The sequence below is a fragment of the Scyliorhinus torazame genome, chromosome 1, assembly GCF_047496885.1.
Source record: "Scyliorhinus torazame isolate Kashiwa2021f chromosome 1, sScyTor2.1, whole genome shotgun sequence".
In the NCBI taxonomy this organism is placed as follows: Eukaryota; Metazoa; Chordata; class Chondrichthyes; order Carcharhiniformes; family Scyliorhinidae; genus Scyliorhinus; species Scyliorhinus torazame.
Genome location: NC_092707.1, coordinates 54329117 through 54348507, shown reverse-complemented (window position 1 = coordinate 54348507; position 19391 = coordinate 54329117). Strand labels below are relative to the sequence as shown.

At 47.3% G+C, this 19391-nt stretch overlaps 1 protein-coding gene across 3 annotated transcripts in view; it reads left to right on the top strand.

Moving 5' to 3' along the window:
- The window catches only part of cux2b (cut-like homeobox 2b), a 538929-nt gene that overhangs the window by 481486 nt on the left and 38052 nt on the right, over positions 1–19391 (top strand). For all 3 annotated transcript variants that reach the window (XM_072494865.1, XM_072494832.1, XM_072494896.1), the window contains 2 exons: positions 13810–13966; positions 15776–16051. In XM_072494865.1, the coding sequence (XP_072350966.1) occupies positions 13810–13966; positions 15776–16051 (433 nt within the window). The remainder of the gene's footprint in view (positions 1–13809; positions 13967–15775; positions 16052–19391) is intronic.

The window sequence follows — 19391 nt, the reverse complement described above, 5'->3', positions numbered from 1 at the left end:
CGCCACCCTATCCCCATAACCCAGTAACCCCACGCAACACTAAGGGCAATTTTGGACACTAAGGGCAATTTATCATGGCCAATCCACCTAACCTGCACACCTTTGGACTGTGGGAGGAAACCGGAGCACCCGGAGGAAACACACGCAGACACGGGGAGGATGTGCAGACTCCGCGCAGATAGTGACCCAAGCCAAAATCGAACCTGGGACCCTGGAGCTGTGAAGCAATTGTGCTATCCACAAGGCTACCATGCTGCCCCTGGTGAGTTCCCGCTAAAAAGGGTGGAGAGGAGTTTCAGGTACCTGGGGGTCCAGGTGGCTAGGAGCTGGGGGGCCCTACATAAGCGTAACTTCACGAGGCTGGTGGAGAAGATGGAGGAGGAGTTTAAGAAGTGGGACGTGCTGCCACTCTCCCTGGCAGGTAGGGTGCAGTCAGTTAAAATGACGGTGCTCCCGATGTTTTTGTTCCTGTTCCAATGCCTCCCCGTCCTGATCCCTAGGGCCTTCTTCAGGCGGGTTAACAGGAGCGTTATGGGGTTTGTGTGGGCGCAGAAGACCCAGAGGGTGAGAAGGGTGTTCCTGGAGCGGTGCAGGGATGGGGGGGGTTGGCGCTGCCTAACCTCAGTGGGTATTATTGGGCCGCCAACGTGGCGATGGTGCGTAAGTGGGGGATGAGGCGGCATGGAAGAGGCTGAAGATGGCGTCCTGTGTGGGCACGAGCCTGGAGGCGCTGGTGACGGCGCCGCTGCTGCTTCCTCCAACGAGGTATACCACGAGCCCGGTGGTAGCGGCTATCCTCAATATTTGGGGGCAATGGAGACATAACGGGGAGGTGGGGACCTCGGTGCGGTCCCCAATTCGGGGGAACCACCGGTTTGCCCCGGGGAGGATGGACGGAGGGTTTCTGAGCTGGCACAGGGTAGGTAATAGAAGGATGGGGGACCTGTTTGTGGACGGTACGTTCGCGAGCCTGGGTGAGCTGGAGGAGAGGTTCGGGCTCCCCCCGGGGAACAGCTTTAGATATATGCAGGTAAGGGCGTTTGTTCGGCGGCAGGTGGTGGAGTTCCCACTGTTGCCGCCACGCAGGGTCCAGGACAGGGTGCTGTCGGGGGTGTGGGTTGGAGAGGGGATGATCTCGGCAATGTATCAGGTGATGCAGGAGGAGGAGGAGGCCTTGGTGGAGGAGCTAAAGGGTAAGTGGGAGGAGGTGTTGGGTGAGGAGATCGACGAGGGGATGTGGGCGGATGCCCTGGGGAGGGTGAACTCTTCCTCCTCTCGCGTGAGGCTCGGCCTCATACAATTTAAGGTGCTGCATAGGGCTCACGTGACCGGGACCAGGATAAGACGGTTCTATGGGTGCGAGGACAGGTGTGTTAGGTGCTCAGGGAGCCCAGCAAATCACACCCACATGTTCTGGGCTTGCCCAGCGCTGGAGGACTTTTGGAAGGGTGTAGCGAGGACGGTGTCCAGGGTGGTAGGTTCCAGGGTCAAGCCGGGCTGGGGGCTCGCAATATTTGGGGTGGCAGAGGAGCCGGGAGTGCAGGAGGCGAAAGAGGCCGGTATTCAGGCCTTTGCGTCCCTGGTAGCCCGGCGAAGGATTCTTCTTCAGTGGAAGGATGCGAGGCCCCCAAGCGTGAAATCCTGGATCAACGATATGGCGGGGTTCATTAAATTGGAGAGGGTGAAATTCGCCTTTAGAGGATTGGTACAAGGGTTCTTCGGGCGGTGGCAACTGTTCCTAGACTTCCTGGCAGAACGTTAGAAGATGGTCAGTAGCGGCAGCAACTCGGGGGGGGGGGGGGGGGGGGGGGGGGGGGGTTGGTTTGTTTTTCTTGAGGGGGCGCGTATTTTTGCCTTTGTGTTGATGAAGGCTGTTAATTTATTATTTATGTATATTGGGGGGGCGGGGGTTCTTTTCTTTCTGTATTCTGTTGTTGATATTTTGTGAAAATTTGAATAAAAATTATTTTTTTAAACAGCATCGGTTCACTGCTACTCAGCGTCGCGACTGAATTGATGGCCATCAGACACTAATAACGATTATTATTATTAGCATGTGTATACCATCACGGTTGGTAAAGCATTTTCAGGAACGCTCGGTTAAGATTATAGGCACCTCGGTATTGCTCCTCATTGGTGCTGGAGCAGAAGTATCTATATTGAACCACAAACTCTACCAATGATATTTTTCGCAACTTTCTCTCACTCCTGTGACAGAACTCTTTGAGGCTATTATTCCGTGTTTGGGGTTGAACGCAGTTCCATTGCACTATAAAAATATCATCCCAGGACGGGTTCATGTTCTACATAGCCTTATGGTGGTAAAGCCTTTGATAAGCTTGGCCCCACCGGTGCACGTGATCGATGACACAGGCTGTACACAGCAGTATTCCTCCTTATTTGCTGGATTTGGGGTGATTAAGGGATAATGTCATGCTCCTTGCATCTACAGGTTTATTCTACTAGTTCAAAATTTGAAATGGTTGTGTTTGAAATCCATGCAGAAGTATCACAGGAGCTGAGACTAATTGAAGCAGATTCAATCTATCTATTTACATAGTTGATGCGACCATCAATTCACTGAGAGACACGTTGAGAAGTAAACCGTGGTTTTAATCAGCTTAAGACTTGAGCCTGCCTGTGACCGGTACAACAATGAATGCGGCCCCGCAGGTCAGCAGCCTTTATACTTCCTGTAAGGGGTGGAGCCATGGGCGAGCCCGTACATGCCCCCACATATCCCCCTGTGGGTGAAGCCGTACAGTGGCCCATAGGTGGAGCCCACAGGGTTAAACACATAACATAACACGATACAGCAGTAACATGATATCGCAGTGCACTGGTGAATTAACAGTATTTCCATTCACCACATTCACCCCCTGTTTAAAAAATGAAGTCCGGCGGGGGTGACGAGTTTACAGATTCAGTCGGTCTGGTGCCCAGATTGTACATTGCGACCGCCGAAGCACTGGTGTTGCAGCCGCTTCGGGTGGCTGTGGCGCTGGTCCCTGAGCAGGCACAGGCGTGGACTCCTGGAGCAGCTCTTCCGGAGCTTCATTCCTTTGGACCGGTGCAGGCGGGTGGGGAGGAGCGCGAGAACCATATCTGGGTAGGGACGCTGAACATGGGAGGTTGGACGGGACCTAGTGTGGGGGACGCAGTAGTGGTCGTGGTGTTGGAGCCTGCGGGCGCCAGGTCCCGGAAGGAGACGGTATCCTGCCTGCCATCGGGGTGTCTGATATACGCATAGTGTGGGTTGGAGTGCAGGAGCTGAATCCTCTCTACCAGGGGGTCGGTCTTATGGCTCCGAACATGTTTTCGGAGGAGGACTGGACCCGGTGTCATCAGCCAGGGCGGAAGCGAGGCCGCTGAGATAGCTCTCCTTGGGAAAACAAACAAATGGTCATGAGGGGTCTGGTTTGTGGCCGTGCAAAGGAAGGACCTAATACAGTGGAGCGCATCGGGGAGGACCTCCTGCCAGTGAGAAACCGGGAGATTCCTGGACCGTAGGGTCAGTAGGATGGCCTTCCAGACCGTCCCGTTCTCCCTCTCCACCTGCCCGTTTCCCCTGGGGTTAGAGCTGGTAGTCCTGCTCGAGGCAATGCCCTTACTAAGCAGGTACTGACGCAGTTCGTCGCTCATGAACGACGAGCCCCTGTCGCTGTGGACATAGCTGGGGAAACCGAACAGGGTGAAGACACTATGAAGGGCTTTGATGACTCTGGGAGTGGTCATATCGGGGCAGGGAATGGTGAACGGAAAACGGGAGAACTTGTCTATGATGTTCAGGAAGTACATGTTGCAATTATTGCAGGGGAGGGGCCCTTTGAAATCGATACTAAGGCGTTCAAAGGGCCGGGACGCCTTTTCCAGGTGGGCCTTATCCGGTCGATAGAACTGCGGTTTACATTCCGCACAGATTTGGCAGTCTCTGGTTGTAGCTCTGACCCCCTCGGTGCAGTAGGGCAGGTTGCGGGCCTTGATGTAATGGGCGAGCCGGGTGACCCCCGGGTGGCAGAGGTCATCGTGGATAGCACGTAATCGGTCATCTTGCGCGCTGGCGCACTTGCCGCAGGACAGGGCATCTGGGGGCTCATTGAGCTTCCCAGGACGATTATACTATATCGTAGTTATAGGTGGAGAGTTCGATCCTCCACCTCAAGATCTTGTCATTCTTGATCTTGCCCTGCTGCGTATTGTCAAACATGAAGGCAACCGATCGTTGGTCGGTGACCAGGGTAAACCTCCTACCAGCGAGGTAGTGCCTCCAGTGCCGTACGGTTTCCACGATGGCTTGGGCTTCTTTTTCGACTGAGGAGTGTCGAATTTCAGAGGTGGTGAGGGTGCGGGAAAAGAACGCTACCGGTCTGCCTGCTGGGTTGAGAGTGTCGGCGAGATGACCTCTGAGGCATTGCTCTCCACCTGGAAGGGGTCGGACTCGTCCACCGCGCGCATTGCAGCTTTGGCGATGTCCGCCTTGATGCAGTTGAAGGCCTGCCCTCAGCTGCCAGTGGAAAAATGGTGGCCTTAAATAGTGGGCGGGCTTTGTCCGCATACTGGGGGACCTCTTCAGGGCCTTGGGGCAGTGAAGGAGAGGGAATTGGAGGAGGGGGCGCATACGGTCAGGGTCGGGCCCTAGGACCCGTTTTCCACGACGTAGCCGAGGATGGCTAGCCTGGTTGTGCGGAAAACGCATTTCTCCTTGTTGTAGGGGAGGTTGAGTTTTTGGGCGGTTTGGAGAAATCGGTGGAGGTTGGCGTTGTGGTCCTGCTGATCATGGCCGCAGATGGTTACATTGTCCAAGTACGGAAACGTGGCCCGCAGCCCGTACTGGTCCACCATTCGGTCCATTGCTCGTTGGAACACCGAAACCCCTTTTGTGACGCCAAAGGGGACCCGGAGGAAATGGAAAAGGCGGCCATCTGCCTCAAACGCCGTGTAGTGGCGGTCCTCCGGGCAGATTGGGAGCTGGTGATATGCAGACTTCAGATCTACCGTAGAGAACACGCGGTAGTGCGCAATCTGATTTACCATGTCTGCAATCCGGGGAAGGGGGTGCGCATCGAGTTGCGTAAACCGGTTAATGGTCTGGCTGTAATCAACCACCATCTGGAACTTTTCCCCGGTCTTGACGACCACCACCTGAGCTCTCCAGGGGCTATTGCTGGCCTCTATGACCCCGTCCCGCAAGAGACGCTGGACTTCGGACCTAATGAACGTCCTGTCCTGCAGACTATACCGCCTGCTTCTGGTGGCTGCTGGCTTGCAATCGGTGGTGAGGTTCGCAAAGAGGGGGGAGGGTCGGTTTTTAGGGTCACGAGGCTGCCTATGGTGAGTGGGGGAAGGGGCCCCCCGAATTTAAGAGTTAGGCTCCTGAGGCTGCACTGAAAATCAAGTCCTAAGAGGAGAGGAGCGCAGAGGTCTGGGAGCACAAATTGTTTAAAATTAGCATACTCAGCGCCCTGGATCGCTAGGGTTGCAGTAGTGCACCCTTGGATTTGTACCGAGTGCGACCCAGAGGCGAGGGAGATAGTTTGTCGAGTCGGGAATATTGGGAGCGAACAACGTCTTACCATGTCCAGGTGAATGAAGCTCTCTGTGCTCCCGAAGTCGAAAAAGCAAGGTGTCTCGTACCCGTTTACCCGGACGGCCATAATGGAGCTCCGGAGGTGCTTCGGTCGCGACTGGTCCAGGGTGACCGCGCTGAGCTGGGGATAGCCGGCGGCGTGATCGGAGGTGCTGGGGCGGCCCCACGCTGGCTGCTGTCCATGTCGTTCGTACATCTGAGGCGGTGTAGCAGATGGCAGCCAAGATGGCGGGCCCCATGAGTCACACGTGTTGTGTGGAGGCGGAGGCGGCAGACACGCTGCCACTTTGCGGGGTCTGCGGGCCTGTGGGTCTGTGAGTTAGAGTTTTTAGACCTGGCCAGGCAGACTTTGGCGAAGTGTTCTTTTCGCCCGCAGTTACTACAGTTCACGTTGCGGGCCGGGCAGTGCTGTCGGGGGTGTTGGGATTGGCCGCAAAAATAGCAGGGCAGCCCCCCAAGATGGACGGGCAGCCGCGCGGCACAAGCCTGGGGTAGTCTCTGGTCGGGGGCCCACGAGGGGGTCGCGTGGTCGGCAGGGAACGCAGTAAGGCTCTGAAACGCGACCTCCAGCGAGGTAGCTAGTGTTACCGTGTCCTCCAGGTCCTGGGCTCCTTTTTCGAGCAGGCGCTGTCTTGCATATTTCGATCGGACCCCCGCCATGTAAACGTCTTGGATTGCGAGCTCCATATGCTGAGGGGCCGTAACGGCCTGGTGGTTACAGTTGCGCGCGAGGGTTTTGAGGTTGCGTAGGTAATCATCTAGCGACTTTCCGGGGCGCTGGCGGCGAGTGGTGAAGATGTGTCGCGCGTAGACCTCGTTCACGGGCCGTACATGTATGCATTCGAGCAGTGCGAGGGCCTCTGTATAGGACGCGGCGCTGTCGAGCTGGACAAAAATACGATGGCTCACCCGTGCGTGGAGAAGACTCAGTTTCCATTCGTCCGTGACGGATGGCGTAGACGACGCGGCGAGATAGGGCTTGAAGCATCAAAGCCAGTGCGAAAACATTTATTTTGCCTCCGCAGCCTGTGGATTGAGTTCCAGTCTATCAGGTTTGAGGGCTGATTCCATCGTAGTATTTTAAGCTGATTAAATTGATGCGACCATCAATTCACTGAGAGACACGTTGAGAAGTAAACTGTGGTTTTAATCAGTTTACAACTGAGCCTGCCTGTGACCGGTACAACAATGAATGCGGCCCCGCAGGTCAGCTGCCTTTATACTTCCTGTAAGGGATGGAGCCATGGGCGAGCCCGTTCATGCCCCGACATATCCCCCTGTGGGTGAAGCCATGATTGAATGGTGGAGTGGACTCGATGGGCCGAATGGCCTTACTTCCGCTCCTATGTCTTATGGTCTTATGGTACAATGGCCCATAGGTGAAGCCCACAGGGTTAAACACATAACGTAACACGATACAGCAGTTCCATGATATCACAGTGCACTGGTGAATTAACAGTAGTTCCATTCACCACAATAGTCAACATCTTTTCCCAAAGCTAGGGAATCTAAAACTAGAGGGCATATGTTTAAAGTAAGAATGGAGAGATACAAAAGGGTCCAGAGGGGCAATTTTTTCACACAGAGGGTGGTGAGTGTCATGGAACGAGCTGCCAAAGGCAGTAGTACAGGCGGGTACAATTCTGTCTTTAAAAAGCATTTAGACAGTTATATGGGAAAGTAGGGTATAGAGGGCTATGGACCAAATGTGCGCAATTGGGACTAGCTTATGTTATGGGCAAGGTGTTTTCAGAACCCCAAAATGTATCATGGAGTTCAACCAACCTCCCCCTTTAATGGATTGTTGCTTTTGAAGCACACGGCTTGTTCCCCAGGTGTGATATTATAATTATGAACACGTGGTTTTTAACACAAAACAATGTTTATTCCATGAACTCAACTTAATCTGTTAAATAAACATTGGATCCCTTAACACCCCTTACTTCAAAGATAACTCCGAAAATAATACAACACTAAATAATCCCTCAAAATGTTCCTTCAAACATCCAAAAGGCTTCAAACCTTCAAAACAATAACACACCAGTCACAGTTAATATATATTTTCTGTTGGATGGCAGAGATACATCAGCTTGGTTGACTTCAGCTGCAGCACCTTGCTTTTCTTTCTGCAGCTCTTTGGAAACACACAGACACACCCCAAGCTGCTCTCCCAAACTGGCTTTTCCCTTCAAGCAGCTCACAGCAAACCACAACTTCTCAAGCTGCTGTCTCAAACTGGCCTTCTCATTTTAAGTAGCTCACAGCAAACCAGCCAGGCACTTTTCAGCTGCTCTCAGCAAAACTGAAACTAAAAGCAGAAGTGAGCTCAGCTCAGCTACCCCCCTGTGACATCACTTCAGTAATATGATCAGCTTCATCTGTTAAAGGTACATTTTTTACATAGATTACATAGAACATACAGTGCAGAAGGAGGCCATTCGGCCCATCGAGTCTGCACCGACCCACATTAATCCCTCACTTCCACCTTATCCCCGCAACCCAATAACCCCTCCCAACCCTTATGGACACTACGGGTAATTTAGCATGGCCAATCCACCTAACCTTCAGCATCCGATTCTTAAAGGCACTCTCACATGACACTTAGTGGTAAAACTGGGCGGCATGGACAAGTTGGGCCGAAGGGCCTGTTTTCATGCTGTAAACCTCAATGACTCTATCATCGAGCGAATCGATTATTCATCATGGATATCAAACATAGTCATTGCCTGATGCAAGTATAGCAAACATGAATTCTGCGCCAACCTTCAACAAAGCAATCATTCCAGACAAATTATCATTTCCTACAGTACAAAGCTTTCGGTATCATTTTGTGACTGCACCAAATTTGGCAATCGCCAGAACTATTTCAGATACCACTAGCGAAGTAAAGCCAATAGCTTCCCGCTTTTGTTAATCACCAAAGGTGTGTTTTGGTACCATCGCATACTCAATGGGCGAAGCTGATCAGCTGATCACCCAGCACATTTCAGATCATCCTTTCACCCGTCTTGTCAGATGTTGAGGGGAAGCTGAATCCACTTGATGATGCTATTGTCCACAGAATACGATCAGCAGTTATCAGCAGTGCTCACTCGACTTGAACAACACAATCTAACGCTCAACAAGGACAAATGCACATTCACAGCATCCGAGATTGACTTGCGAGGGTACAGAGTGACAGCGGCTGGAGGAAGGCCAACACACAGTAACAGAAAAACCAACCTTGTGCTTCCAACCCCATCTAACATGACAGATTTGGCATCATTCCTCAATGCCACCAACTTTTAGCACAAATTTGTTCCTAATTACTCAGAGATCACGGAGCTACTGCATAAAGATGCACAATAGAAATGGACAATTGCACAGCAAAGCGTTTGACATGTTAAAGGCAAATATAGCATCTCCACCAGTCGTCCTGCATTTCGATCCAACACAAATTGTACATCATAATAGATACGATCAGAAAATGTGACTGGAGGTGTACTCTCACATTACCTGGAAGGAAGTGAATGACCAATCGTTTACACATCATGCCTGTTGCCATAAACTGAACTCAAATATTCTAAAGTAGAACGAGAAGCACTAGCCTGTATCTACACTTGTGAATATTGGCATATGTATCTCTTTCGTAGAAAGTTCACTCTCTACACCGATCACCAAGCGCTGCCTACATTGTTTGTCACGTAAGGATCTGGTCATCGACCTCTGTGCATCAACAGATGGTCGGTTCCTCTTCATCAGTACAACTTCAAGGTTGAGTACCTCACAGGTTCACGTAATTGAGAAACTGACCTGCTTAGCCACACTGCTATCAGAGAGTGTTAGCGATGGCGAAGTGACTTGTAACATTGAAAACTCATGGTCATGGTGAATTCACAAGCAACAGTGAATCTTGTGAGATGAGAGGAGCTGAAAGCAGAATCAGCGACAGTCAGCATACTGCAGAAAGTAATACCTAAAAACTGAGTGACCTTGCAAAACAGAGGATGAACTGGTCCTGTCCTACAGAGTACGCAGTGAGCTTGAACTGTTTGATGACAACCGTATTGCATGAAGAACTTGAGCGGTTATCAGAAAAGCATTACAACAACATGTTGCCCATGTTAACATGAGAACTAGGAGCAGTAGGCAATTCTGCCTCTCGAGCCTGCTCCACATTCAATACAAGGTGAACATGTTGCGACATGCTCACCTTGTCCATGAAGGACAGTTTCGGGTTTGTTACGGTGAAACAAGGCATCAAAGCAGTCTACGCAAGCAATTGATTGCTGCATAGAAGAATTCAATAGAAACTGTGTGGTTTCTTCGTAAATAATCTGTTAAACCGTGGCCTACCCTTCTTCAACTGACCCCATGACCAACAAACCATGGCAACAACTCTAAGTAGATATGTTTGGAGAAGCAAAAGCAGCTCCTAGCAATCCATGTTTTTGCTTGCTGTTCATGGCAAGTTGTCAACATGACAGGATTTCTTATGGGTTGGATTCTCCGGTCGCCGACGCCAAAATCGCGTTCGGCAGTGGGCCGGAGAATCCAAATTCCCAATAGAATCAGGGGTGGCGCCGCTTTCGCGATGCCCCGCTCCCTCCAAAGCAACATTACCGCAGAGCACGGCGTGCCAAGTATCCACGGCCTCAGGCCATTGCCTGAGGCCCGCCCCCCAATGCTTCGCCCCCGACCGGCCAAGTTCCCGACGGCGTGGGACACGCGTGGTCTCACCCGCCAGGAACTCGGGGTGGCAGCTGCGGGCTCAGTCCTGCGCCGCCACAGTCGGGGGAGGGGCGATCCGTGGCCAGGGGTGGACTTATTCGGGCTGGGGGCACTGTGGTGGGATGGTCCACACCGTGTGAGCCTGCCGAAGGGGGGACTATTTCACGCACCGGGTCCACGAGCGACGTCCGCCATGAAGCATGGTGCGGCGCTGCAGGCTGCCACCGTGCACATGCGCGGCCACGGACCCGGCAATTCTCCAGGCCGTATTGGCGGCTAGAGCCGGCTGCTCTACGCTGCTTTCCTGCTAACCCCGAGCAAAACGGGGAATCGGTGTCCGTTTTGCACCAGTTTTCCTGGCGTCAAACCCCACCGTTCCCACGCCGGCGTGGGGACATAGTCTCCAAATCGGAGAATCCAGACCTATCATTGCAGACCACGGTTTGTTTACAGTCAGTTCAGAGTTCCGAGCAAGCTACCATTTGACATCATGATGCAACCTTCAATCAAATGGTGGCGTTGAATGTTTCAACAGGGTGAAAAAGGACAGTCCGAGAACTAGCATGTTGGAGGGGAAAACGCTTGGCCAATCCATTTGTATCCTTCCTCGCACATATCGATCTACTGTCTGCCCCCATCACGGAACGGAAAGATACTGGACAAACTTACGATCGGTCATACCTTTCACATGCTGCTGACCATTCTTAAACCATCGCTGCTGTCCAAAAAAATGTCGCAGCAGATGCAGAAGAAACTGCAAAGTGACATGGTGAAGCAAAAAAGTGTACTTCAACAAGTGAACATACAAAGGAAACCAAGATTTGTGCTTGGAGATTGGGGTTGCATCAAACTGACCCATCACAACCCGAAGCTTGTATCGTCTCTGCCTGGACCAAAGCAGATAAAGCCAGTGCTCAGTACCAACACTGATCTCGTGGATGCACGCAAAGTGGAATGTGAGATGTTTGATGGTGAGCAGAGAAGGATATTTTGAGGAGAGTAATCAGGAAGAATACTCTGTTTTCCAAATAGTGACTGTGATGTTGATTATTAACCTGATTGAGCTGATCATACAGAACCACAACCTCAGCTGCATAGACCCAGCACAGTCATCAACAACCTTCATACCTCAGAGACTCTTTCTGTTCTTGGGAGTTCAGTGTCCATTCTCTCTGAGAAATGACTCAATGGACATATGCTTGTTGTTTATGATGATTAAAACAAGGTCCTGCCATTTTACTGAGAGTGGGGGGAAGCATGAGACACATTCTCCTTAGGAGAACAAGCCACACCTTTGTGCCTTCCAGTAACCTATTGCAGCATTAGATTCAGTGCAGTCCTGTCATCTGCAGTTCCACCTGTGTACTGCTGTTGGAGACTAAACCCTGCTGAACCTGATGACTTGCATCCTCAGAATTTAAAAGAGATGGTGGATAAATTGGTTTTGGCCTTCCAGAATTCCGTAAGTTCCGGTACAGTTTCAAAGAAGTACAATGAGGCGGACGTTATCCACCTTGGGAGGAACAATAAAAAAGCAGAATATTTTTTGAATGGTGACAGAGTGGGCAATGTTTGTACTCTGGGAGACCTGGGTGTCCTTGTACCTGACTCACAGAAAGTTAACAAAATTAGGAAATCAAATGGTATGTGACTTTTGTTGAAAAGGTACTGGAGTATAAGAGTAAGGAACTAAAATGATACAGGGCATTGGCAAGGCCACACCTGGAGTGCTGTGTGCAGTTTTGGTCTCCTTATCTAAGGAAGGATATATTTTCCTTCGACGCAGGGCAACAAAGGTTCACTGGACTGATTCCTAAAATGGGAGATTGTTCGAGGAAGAGCGATTTGAAAGTCTAGGCCTATATTCCCTCGGATTTAGAAAAATTAAAATGGTGACATTCGTAGAGGGCTTGACAGGATAGTTGCTGAGAAAATGTTTCCCCTGGCTGGGGAATCTAGAACACGATGTCACAGTTTTACAATAAGGAATCGGCCATTTGGGACTGAGCTGAGGAGAAATTTCTTCAATCCAAGAGTTGTGAGAATGTTTGGAATTCTCGACCCCAGAGAGCTGTGGTTGCACAGTCAGTGGGTACATTCAAATCAGAGACTGACAGATATTTGGATACAGAGGGATTCAAGGGATATTGCAGGAGGGTGGAGTTGACAAGGAAGAGCTACCATGTTCTTACTTAATGGTGGGGCAGGCTAGAAATGCCAAATGCCCCATTTCTTATGAGACTTGTGGATCTTACCGACGGAGGGCAAAATGGCCACCTATCATAACTGAAGTCCAATGATGGTAGCCTGGTCTCCATTACCAGAGCATTATGTATTCGCTGAACAGATGTGTTCCAATCTGCATGTCAGCTGCTATTGCCAGATGAGGTTAGAACAAAGTTTTACAAACTTTGGACAGAGAACAGCAAATGGATTGGAGGTCCATTGGGCATGAAGAACACAGCCTAACCTCTGGAAGTCAACAAAATAGTTGCATTGATAATTTTAAGGAAATTTTGTGGGTTCGGACCATCTATTCTCCAGTCCCAGGACAAATATGGAAAGCAGAATGGCAAAAAAAATTCTACTTTTTGAAAAGAACAATTTAGAGTACCCAATTCATATTTTCCAATTAAGGGGCAATTTAGCATGGCCAATCTACCTCGCCTGCACACCTTTTGGGTTGTGGGGGTGAAATCCACGCAAACACGGGGAGAATGTGCAAACTCCACATGGACAGTGACCCAGAGCTGGGATCGAACCTGGGACCTCGGCGCCGTGAGGCTGCAGTGCTAACCACTGTGCCTCCATGCTGGCCCCCCAAAAGAAAAAAATTCTACTTTTTATTTAAATAAGCACATACTGCCCCTGAATCTCACAGTTAGAGTGTTTTATTAGTTAGATTAGCTGTGCTTTTGCTTAACCAGTCGCTTTTTTTAAAGGTCAGAATTGTGGTGGAACATCATTATTTCCTTTGGAAAGAGAAAATCAATTTGATTAAATTGGCTTTCAGTGTGCGTAGTTCCCTGATTTTCAAGAGTTGGAGTTTTTTATCCACTTATAGAGTTATTAATAGAAAAATGATTGTTCCAGAGTTGCACCACATTGAAATCTATTGAAGTGTAAAACAGGTTTTTATGTTTCTGCTTTTGGCCGGTCTCCTAGGTGCATCAGCCAATAAACTTCCTAGATCCATAAGATTTAGTAATGTCTGCAGTAGAATATAAAGCATGTGCACTTGATGAATACTTGTGAAGAATATTCATTTGTTAGAAGTTAAATATCCATAACTGAATTTCCTATAACATCTATAATATGATGAGTAGTAATAACATTCATTTATATGCTGCATTTTTGCAGTAACTTTGGCAGAGTAGCCGCGATGTTACTCTCCTGTAAAATAATTGGTCCTGTACAACGTATTGCTACTTCAATAGAGTACGTTTGCTCTCAGCAGGACGGTTGAAGGTTGGGAAATAATTGGGTCTCTTTTCATCTTTCCACCTTGTCAGGTGCTGGGCCTATCCCAGGGGAGTGTGAGTGATATGCTTTCTCGACCTAAGCCGTGGAGTAAGCTAACGCAGAAAGGCCGCGAGCCTTTCATCCGCATGCAACTTTGGCTTATTAATAAGCTAGGTCAGACTGCCCAACCTGCCCAACCTATACAAGGTAAGAGAGTTTAATTTTGTGCTTTTTGTATGTGATGTACTTGGAAATCACAAGTGTACAGTTACATGATCATTAGTCCACATATGCTAGGTACATAACAGACATGCTCCCCAATTCACTGAAGCTGCTTCGACGGCACCTTCCAAACCCGCGACCTGAACTCACCTAGAAGGACAAGGTCAGAAGCACCTTGGGAACACCACCACCTGCAAGTTCCCCTCCAGGTTCCTCACCATCCTGACTTGGAACATTTTTGCTGTTCCTTCACTGTCATTGGGTCAGTGAAGTTAATGGTAAATTTCCAACAAACCTCCCTTTATTGCACAATTCTTTACTGCTTCCCGGACAGGATTCAAAAATGACTCGAATAGGTAAAGAAACAATTTTCAGACTGCTTTCTTTTAACTTGAGCACTAGCCAATAAGTATAATTTACTTATATCAATATGAATGCTCACAGAGGCAGAAAGCAGGGTGGCACAGTAGTTAGCACTGCTGCCTCACAGCACCAGGGACCTGGGTTCAATTCCAGCCTCTGGTTACTGTCTGTGTGGAGATTGCACTTTCTCCCCATGTCTCCGGTTTCCTCCCAAAGTCCAAAGATGTGCAGGTTAGGTGGATTGGCCGTGATCAATTGGCCCTTAGTATCCAAAAGGTTAGAGGTTATGTTAGGTGGTGTTATTGGGTTAAGGAGATAGGTTGGGGGCCTGACCCTAGGTAGGATACATTGTCGGGGTTGGTGCAGACTTGGTGGGCCGAATGGCCTCCTTCTGCACTCTAGTGATTCTATGATTCTATGAAAGGGAATACCTGATTAAACATGTGCTTCACCATATGGTTTCATCATGCAACATCAGTTAGAACACACTCAGATTTGCACCATGTTAGATAAGTGCAGCAATATACTGGATGTCACCTAACATTCCAATCCAAAATTGACACACACAAGACATTCAAACATTTTAGACTATTAGGATCAAGAATCTTTTGATTAGAAATTGCAAAATATGGTACTTAGCTTCTAATCCTTCCTCAATTAGCACACCAATTTTTAAAGTAGACAAAGTCGCGATTTATAAATTCGGCTACACTGACGCGCCTGCTCAGCTTCTAATATCGTGACAGGAAGCAGAGGCACATTTCTGAGAGAAAGTGCGCCAGTATCCATATAGGGAAAGTTAAAATAGGCATCCTTTATCCATGCCTGAGCTATGCAAATTAAAATAAGGGGCTTACCACCAGTTTGAAGCCCCATTTCAAGATTAGATTGCCTTGAGGCGGCCGGTGCCAGTGCAGGCTGCACTTAAGGGAAAACTAGTTCTAGGGATCATCATCATCATTCTACAACATACAAGGTCAATTTTGTTCTACAATAACAACCAAATGAGGGCAGAAGTACCCCATGTAACATTCTCTCATCCCGTAGCCAAAATGATCGCTTCTGCATTCAATTTCCAATCATTATCCCCTGAACATAAACGCCTGGTCCACAGCGTACCTGTGGGCCACTACAACAATCCCTGATCTTATGGTGCTCCTTACTGGCACCATTAGAATGAGACCCAATTGGCCCAGTGCTGGCTGCCTTGGACCTCTCCATTTAGGTGCACAGATTGTAACTTTAGCCCACATTCATAAATAGATGCACCTAAATTCCTCGGCCTATACATTGCAATAAACACCTTTTTTGAACAGAAAATTCAGTAGCTATAAGCAAAAGTTTATGGTCGATTATTTCTTTCATCCTACATTTTGTCAAGATTATCTTGTTTTACATAATTCTTTATTTCCTCTGACTTCATTGAAACAGCAAACAATACGGTACAGGCCAGGTATTCACCGTCACCTCCGCCCAGCCCCACAGACTGTGAGAAGAGCCAGCAGGAACCAGTTAGTGCAACTCTGGAAAGCACTAAAGAGAACCAGCAACCCGAAAGCCAATCAGCTTCTCACTCACTGAGTGGTAAGAGCCTGTCCAATGGCCAATCACCTACAGGCATACAAGAAATGGTAGCCATGTCCTCTGAGTTGGACACTTATGCCATCACCAAGAAGGTTAAAGAAGTATTAACAGACAACAACTTAGGTATTGTATATTTCCCAATAACATAAATCAATATAGCTTGCCTGCAAACTTTTGTATTTTGTATTATATGAGGTATGGTGAGTTGTCATATACATTATGCCAGTTTATTGAAAAGAGTATTTTTAAAATTCCGAAATGATATTATTTTCATTCTTCTAACTCAATCCCCTTGACTACTTTGAGGAAATGAGGAAGTGTGGAAATCCAACCATGTACAAAAAGTTGTTGTCAACAAGTATTTGAAGTTCTCATGAAAGTTTATCACTGAATCTTAAAGCAGAGAAAGGATTCGGAGGGAAACGTTTGGAATTAAGAAGATATAGGTGCTGGGGGAATTGGAGACTGGGATGCTCGTTTTGTGTCCAATTTATTTATGTTCATAAATTGGATTCAGAAATTCAGTGCAAAATGATCAAATTCACTGGCACAACTTCTTCATGCTCAGAAGCACAGTTCGGTCTGAGGATACAGTCTGGAAATGATTAAAAGTTACATCGGTTTTGGCTCAGTGGTAGCGTTCTATCCGAGTCAGAAGATCATGGCTTCAGGTCTCACTCCAGAGATTTGAGCCATAATCTAAACTTACATTTCAGTACAATGGGAACACTGTCTTTCAGCAGTATTGCTTCCATTTCTGAGCACTACACTTCAGGAAGGATATGAAAGCTTTGGAAGGATAGAGAAGGGTGTTACTAGAACGATTCAGGGGCTGAGGATGAATAGTTACATGGATAGACTGAAGATGCTGGTGTTGTTCTCCTTGGAACAGAGAGGATTTAGGTAGAATAATGAGAAGCTGGTTTCAATGACTGAAAGGTCAATAACCAGAGCATTAAGATTTTAAGGTAATTGGCCACAGAATTGGGAGACGACATGATGGAAGTAAGTTTTACCCAACGAATGATTAGGATTTGGAATACACTGCCAGATAGAGTGATGGATGCAGATTCTATATTAGCCTTCAAAAAGAATAAATACTTGAAGGAGAAACAATTGTAGGGATAGAGTCGGGGAGTGGGACTACCCAGATTGCTCTTCAAAAGAGCTGGCACACACTTGATGGGCCAGGCGACCCCAGTCTGTGCTGTACTGTTCTGTGATTCTATGTGACATTAAACTGAGGCCTCATCTGCCATCTCAGGTGGGTGTATAAGATCCAATGGCACTATTCAAAATAGAGTAAGGGAGCTACCAGTGTCCTGGCCAATATCCCTCAGCCAACATCGCCTAAATAGTTTCTCTGCCTGCTTTCTAATTGATGTTTGTGAAACTTTGTGGATAAATTGGCTGCTTTATTTTCCCTACATTACAACAGTGACCATAGTTCAAAAATACTTCATTGACTTTCAAGCACTTTAAATCACCCTTAGGTTGTGAAAGGTGCTACATAAATGCAAGTTATTTCTTTACCGAAGGCTGTACAAAAAGTTGAATAAAAAACAAACTATGTCAATCTCAGTCTGCTCATCATTAGACCTCCACTAAGTATGGTGAAATGTCTTTGATCACCTCTAATTGATCAGAGACAATTGTAGAGAATGTAACCTCCATCATTACTAGTGAGAGAAACTTTCTATAATTAATTTTTCAGTATAATTATTGAATAACAAGAATCTAATTCAGTAATAACACTGAGCATTATTTATCAAATTACTTGCTGAAAATATTGTTAGAAAATAGGATTAGAATAGATAGGGGCTTGATGATTGACACAGACATGATGGGGCGAAGGGCCTTTTTTGTGCTTCCCATAAGTCTAATGTACTCCCTGTCACACTTTGGTCCCCTCACTTTAGTTGATAACCCCATTATTAACAGTGAATGTGTCATGATGTACAGCATTATAGTACATAATGTATATCGCGTCATTGACATCCTGTGACAGTTGAGGAGTATTTATCTAAGATCTGCCTGATTAGTCGAGGTTGTAAGCTACCAGACAAGGTCTTGTGAATATCTAAAGTAAGACTCGCTATATGGGAGATCTAAGTATAGTATACACAATGTGCATTGCGTTCACTACCTTCAGTGTACAGGAGAGACTGTGACTTAGATGACTATCTTATCCTTAACGTCGACTAAATAGTTATAATTCTTAAGAGCTAGGCATGGGCAAGTGACCCTCCAGATAGCCTCAAAGGGTGAGAATATGATGAGCCTTAGTTAAATGTCACTCTTATTTATTAAAATAGACACGGATCTGTATGGTAAAATATATACGTAATTTATTTAAAGAAGAAAGGGTAATACAAGTATTGTCATAAATGATACAGTTTGACAGATACAGGATACGTGATGAGTTAGCCTCTGAGCTTCTTTAACTACATATTTGCTTAAACTATTAACATTTCATACTCACATGACTGGTTGTCTCGGAGTCCCATACTCAATCAGGAGTAGAACTCAACGAATCACGATATGTTAGTTTACTCCAATAAACACCCAGTAATCTCCTCAACAGCTCTCCAAGTAAAACTCCAACTTTCGCAGCTTTTGCTTGAGTATTTATATTGTTTTTACACTCAGGGAGAGCTAGGGAGTTTGAGGGGAGTTTTAGCATAGCCCCTGCTTCTGAAAAAACAAGTTAACTCCCCACAGTTATTTCGAGACAAAGAACAATCTCTCTCTTGGTTGGCAAGGCCTTAGTTTCAGGGAGGCCTAACAGGGCACCTGTTTCTAAAGATACGAGGTTGATACCTCCGGTAGCTATCTTCCAGAAAAACACCAGCCTCCTTTCTTGGCAGGGTCTCTTGCCAAGCAGTGGCCTCCCTTAGTGACAAGGCCACTAGACAAGCAATAACCTCCCTTAGTGGCAAGGCCTATTTCCAGGCAAGGCCACAAGACTTAATGAGTTCACTGCATCTGGACTGTTACAAAGATAATACATATTAAAAAACATTATTGCGATAAATAATGGTTTACATTGATAATGGACTCATCAGTCATCAGTTTTTAATATCGGGTTAAATACATGATTTAATATAGCATCAGCTCTGATCAGCTTTTAATATAAAGTGAATATATGATTTAATATAAAATCAATTCTGATCAGCCTTTAATATAGGTGGATACTGCCACAATCCCTCCTTTTATACATACACCTTTGTGCTATTGTTGCATCTATTTGGCCAATTTTCTGTCTTGGGAGAACCATAGCCACATAAATACAGTTCTGCCTGCAATACAGAGAAAGTCTTCAATGTTCATCTGTTTATAGTGTGGGCTTTTGAAGCAAACATCACAAAATCAATAATGTAAAGAAAAGATTGAACTATTCTGCATTTCTCCCTCTTGACCAAATATCTGTGGCACAATACTTAATCTTACTGAGCAGCTCTGA